Genomic DNA, 6,000 nt, shown 5'->3' with positions numbered 1-6,000 from the left:
CTTCTTGGTTTGGGATTATATGTTTGTACAGCTTCTAGACGTTTCTTTCCACACTATATATTATTCATATACATATATATATATATATATGTAAAATAAAAGGCAGATAAACTTCCTTCTATCTTGCTTTCACATAAAAGTCTGTGTTACATGCCATTTCAGTCTGGCTTCATTGGATCATTCACCAAAGTCAGGACTGTTTAAAATTTATGGGGTTTATTCTCCTTTTGTCAAGCATTTTCTACATACAGAACATTCACGGAGTGTAAGTTACAGAAGAAAAATGCGTGAGACAGACTACTGCAAATAAGTGAGTAACAGACAGTTTACATGATTCTTGTTTGTTCACAATGGAAAAAAGTTGTTAAAAAGGAAAAGATTCAGTAGCTAGAAATGTAAGCAGACTCTTATCTTAGTTAAATCTACCTACCAAGAGGTTTGCTCAAGCTAAAGAGAGATCTACTGTACCACACAGGGCAGGATGCTAAATGCACACAAGATTACAATGCTAGAAAATTCCAGATTTCTAAGCAATTTTACACAATCTAAATTGCAGTAAAATTTTGTTTAAAAAAAGATATTTTTTTCTGATTGCTTTCGGTAAATGGAGGTCAGTTTATGAACTTATAAGCATTCTTTAGCAAAAACATAATAAAAATACTCCCAAACTTTTAAGTCATTGCTCTAAGTCTGGATAGTTGTTTACTGCTGGCTTTCTGATTCTACTGACTTGTTATTCAACTTCTGGGAATCTTGTTTTTCCCATTTACATGTTTAAGCATGTTCATATTAGAATTCTAAGTAAACAAACTATACAAAATACAAAGTTTTTGTTGTTCGTTTGTTTTTTACGCTAATCCAATTGGATACATGAAGTAGAAAACCTATTGAGCTAACCAAATGGTTTAACAAATATGGATCAATGGTACAATGCATAAGTAAAAATGTTATCTACTGGTTGTAGACTTCAGTTCTTTGCATTTTCAGTTTCTTAAAATGCATTTTGTTTTTAAATAACTGTTACCTCAATGACATAAGTGAAGCTTTGTGATGCCAGGTTTTTAGAACATGGTTTACTCTGAAAGGATAAGTGCAATGTTTCTCTTTAGTGGAACTGAAACTCCTTGCTGATGAAACCCTGTGATAGCCGAAAAACCTAGTATCTGTTTTTTTTCTAAAAAAAGGTTAAGCTTCTGCAAGCAACTCTCTCAACTAAGACTTACCATAAAAATAAACTCCTCAAATTGCAGTGATCAGAAAACACTGCAAATATAATTTCTCCTTTTTTTCTCTCCATGTATGTTCCACAACTTGAGACTAGAAATTTGATACTAAAAGTTTCTTTTCAGTGACAAGCAATCCTGTAGCCACAGTGGGAATAAATTATGCAATTTCTATGCTTTACCTTTCATGTGAGACTTTCGCTTCAAGGCACAAAAAGATTAAACAGTGGACGTGGACAGAACAGGACATAACATTTCAGTTTAAGGAGTCAAAGGTTGTACAACAGCTCTTATTTTGTGTCTGAAGCAAACCAAACCAAAATTTGAATCATAGTTAAGTCTTCCATTTACAAATGCAAAGTATCATATTAAATTCCCTGAAGCTTTTTGGTTTTCTTTTCCTACTTCCTTTAAAATAATGTATGATATTTATCATCAATTTCAGTATTTAGTAATTTCAGTCAAACAACCCAATCTCAGCTGATAATTAATAAGGAGTACCACTATCAAATAGCCGTTGTTTTAGTAACTTTTATGTGAAAGTTGATTCAAATTGTGTTCAAATCAAAGAAATAACGGGTATAGAAGGGTCTAAATTTAAAATTGAAATTGTGTAAATTTGAAGAATGGTGTAATTTAAGTGCAATGTACTGTAAAACTATTAATTCAGTAAATATCTAACACAGACCCTTATGCTTCTCCAACCCAAATTACTGTGTTGCCTCTCTCAACTTCAGTGATTTCACAATTTAACTTATTGAGCCGTCCATCCAGGATAAACAGAGATTCCTTGGAAGGGGTCATGAGATACTGACCAAAAAGACCACTGTCTTTTATAAGACGGTTCTTACTGTTCCAAAGCCATTCGCCTGCCTTGACAGGCTCCTTCAGACTCTTCACCATCTTAACCTTGCCAGAGGAGAGCTCCACAAAAAGAACATCAGTTTGTGTGCTGGAGCTACAGTAGATATTGTATTGATGAGCTTCAGTGAAAGATGGCTGAAAAGCTACATCAGATATGTGCAAATTAGTGTGAATGTCAAATGCATCCTGTATTTCTCCTCTCATTGTTATGGACTGGATCCTCATGAGACCTTTTGCATCATCAATGCTGACAAGGTAGTGTCCATCTGGAGACATATGTGGCGTGCCTGTTACGTCGCCATTGTATCCAATCACAGAATCAGTAACGCTATCCACTATAAGCTGCGGTAGGACAGCCCCAGTGGTATCAGGCTTACAGCAGATAAAAAAAAATCCTCCAAGATGTGTATAAGCCAGTGACTGAGGAATGCAATTATAATCCTTTAAACTAATTGTCTTGATGTATGACATAGTTTCTAGATCAATTTTCTGGAGCACAGGCTCATCCTTATGAAGAATAAATCCAAACCTGGAAGGAAAAGCACAAAATCAAAAAAAGTCAGAGCTATTGTGTGCATTATGTACAAATGGGGAAAGCCATTACAAGCAAAGCAGATGAGTTAATACGTGCAGCAGTATATTGTTATAGATTTCAACTTCAGATATTTCATATATTAAGCAGTTTATAATATTTAACTTCTAGTGTTCTTGCAATTGTAATTTAGAGTGCATAAAATAAAATGTCTAAAAATCATTTATCTGATTAATGGGAAAAGTGTTTTTTTCCTACTGACATAGGGGAAAAGGTAAACATTACTCTGAGCATATATATTCAGTTATAACTTTTACAAAAGCCAGGAAGGAGAAGAAGATTAAATATCAACAGACAGTACATCCCACATATTTTAATTCAATTCATATAGTTCTTCAACTTTCTTAGGAACATCAACTTTACCCAGCGCTCATTGTTATTCAGATAATTATCTGAATCTTCCTCATTTTAATTCAGTAGAAATGAATGTCGTACAAGGATTTAGGTTTATGCCTCCCAACTATCCAAGCCCCATATTTCTTACAATTTAAATGACCCTTTATGCTTTTCCATATCTCAAGGAATTTTCACCGAACATGAATAATATAGTTAAACTTTAAAATCCTAGAGCTGAATGTTTATAACATTTTAAATATGAGCTATATGATTATTCTCTAATGTTAACATATAAATTCTGACTGCACAATCATTTGACTGTATATATGCAAAAACCACCGCTCTAAATATTATGGAATCATGTGAAAGTATATTAGTTTTGCTTATAATGTAAGTAGCTTTCACAGCATTTTTCCCAAACAGCTGTTTTCCTTTGCCACATTTCTTAACACAACATTTTCCTCTGAATCTTTGATCCTAAGAACGAAACTGCATGCTCATATATAATCTAAAAATACCTTTCACATCCTGTTGATATAAAGCACTATGACAGCCAGAATGTTCCAACAATTGAGTTGACAATAGCACAAAATTTTTACACTATACTTTGCAACTCCAATATATTTACTAATCAGTGAACCACCAAAGTAACAGGCAAAAAGGTTCCAGGACGTTGTTCAGTCAGTTCCTCTGATATAAGACAGGGTGAATTATATTTGCATTTCCTACTGAATTGATATAAGAACATTTTTAATTTTAGCCCCACCTTCCAAAATCCTTGCATACTGCTTCACTATCATAGGATCACCGAACTATAGAATGATTTCGATTGGAAAGGACCTCTGGATTTCATTTACTCTAACTCCCACCCAATGAAGGGCCAGTGTGAATCAGACTGCCCACGATTATGAGTTGAGCTGATTATGAGATCATTTTTGTCTTTGATTATGCAGCCATATGTAACCTGAATTAAATTGTCTTGGTTAGAAAAAGGGTGAGCCTTTAAGAAAATTATGTCAAGATAACTTGACAATTACTGCTACTTTTCTATCCAAACCGTCTGTTGTTCTGTCATAGAGGAAAACTAGGATCATCAGGCAGAATTTGATTTTTAGCTGTTTTGGCAATCTAATATTATCCTTTTCTTAATCTTTTTGGGCAGGCATAAAGTCATTGTTTCCTGATTCTGTTATTATGCAGTAAGCATTTTTTGGTCATGAGAAACAAACTTGTACTGTATTATGCACAGAATCATCCTGTAACAGAAGAGGTTAAATAGCAAGCAACGTTCTGACATTTCAAATGTTTATGGTATACCTCAGTGTTAAATAACCAACGTTACACACACGAACAGTAGTTAGAAAAGGACAATAGCATTAGCTTATTGATTGTCTTTTACATAACAGCTTCCAATGTAAAGCAACAGTCAGTGAACTGTCCAAGAGCATTCACAACATTCTGGACAATGACTTACACACATCTGCTACTTAATCTTTACTCCTGCAAAACAATAACAAAAAAACCCAGTGCATCTTAAAAGGATTTTTTTCTGGATAAGAATTTGTTTAAAAGTGAGTTAACCTATATAATTCTGGGAAAATGAATTCAAGAACACAAATTGGTGAATATTAGAAATATACTAAAATTACTTGACTTCTGAGGTAAATAGGTAAAAATTCTTATTTTCAAAGAAAAATGGATTTTTCACTTAGGTCTGCTGCTATTTGATATGACTTTTTAAATTTCTGTTCTTAGAAGAAATGTACTTAAATTACATTTAAGTTTATGAATAAAGACAAACCTACTATCAGTGATGTCATTTGCATAAATTAAAAATAAATACAATGCTTATGAAGCTTTCTCAGTTCTCATTATTTTCATGAGTTAAAGGTATGTGAAGGCAAGGGAAAATACCTAATTTTAAATCAATGTGATGGCAGAATACACTAAATACATTAAAATAGATTGTGATGGCAGGTACTGAATACACTAAATACATTAAAATAGATGAAATAATACTGTAATAACTGAAAATAAAGTAAGTACAATTTTGCTTTAATTACTTTTGATCTCAATTTCAACAGCGAACACAAAGAAAACTTTTTTGTTTGGGTTTGAAAACATTTTTCTCTTCCAGTACACCAATACAAAGTAATGGGAAATCTTATTTAAAAGAGAAAGAAAAGGCTCTCACAAAGCTGTTTTTAACTTATGTAGGTACTTAAAACACAGACTTATATCCAAGTAACATTTTCAGATATACATAAATCTACCAAAAGCAATTATGTGATTTTGAAAAATCCCATCAGATGCTATCTATATGATTAAATATACAAAACCTTTTGCAAGTTTGGCCTACTGTTTTCAGAAACTGTATTAAACATAGTTAAAAATTGTTTTCTGTAATAAATCAGTCATTTAACATTCAAACATATTTGATACATTTTATTGTGCATGTGTGTCCATCATATTTCATGATATCTTTATTTAACTCAGGAAAAAGACTTAAAATTTCGCTGTATGTTTTGAGCTGCACTCTAGTTTCTATCTCACTTGAGAGAAAACACAAGTAATTTAAAAAAAAAAAAGTAAGGCATTTTTAACCATTTTCTACTACAAAACGAATTTAAGAACGTAAACAAATATATTTTAAATATGGACAAACCCTTAAGAAATTGTTTTCATATATCGACCTGACAAGCAAAAAGAAGAAGAAATCTTTGTGCTGCTTGCAGATCTGTTTATTTTAAAGATTATTCAAGCTAATGAAAATGACCCTTTCTTTCTGAATTAAAATACAAATGCAAAACAAGATTAGCATCAATTATCTAAATAAGCAATTCTTACTTGCTGATTTAAATCACAATTAAAATGAAGGATTTAAATCAGTTTGATTCAAAGAAATCTGCCTTACTTAAGAGTACTTGATTAAGCAGTGTTAATGATCAATTTATGTGATATTTTTCATTCAAATGTCATTGATTT

At 32.2% G+C, this 6,000-nt stretch overlaps 1 protein-coding gene across 1 annotated transcript in view; it reads right to left on the bottom strand.

Annotated features, from left to right (window-relative positions):
- Positions 1 to 202: 202 nt before the first annotated feature.
- Positions 203 to 6,000, bottom strand: part of FSTL5 (follistatin like 5) — a 346,821-nt gene continuing 341,023 nt past the window's right edge. The window contains exon 15 of the mRNA XM_075149403.1: positions 203 to 2,616. Coding sequence (XP_075005504.1) covers positions 1,914 to 2,616 — 703 coding nt within the window. The 3' untranslated portion in view covers positions 203 to 1,913. The remainder of the gene's footprint in view (positions 2,617 to 6,000) is intronic.

The sequence above is a fragment of the Calonectris borealis genome, chromosome 4 (assembly GCF_964195595.1).
Source record: "Calonectris borealis chromosome 4, bCalBor7.hap1.2, whole genome shotgun sequence".
Taxonomy (NCBI): domain Eukaryota; kingdom Metazoa; phylum Chordata; class Aves; order Procellariiformes; family Procellariidae; genus Calonectris; species Calonectris borealis.
The sequence above is the reverse complement of the archived record's forward strand: the minus strand, read 5'-3'. Positions and strand labels throughout refer to the sequence as shown.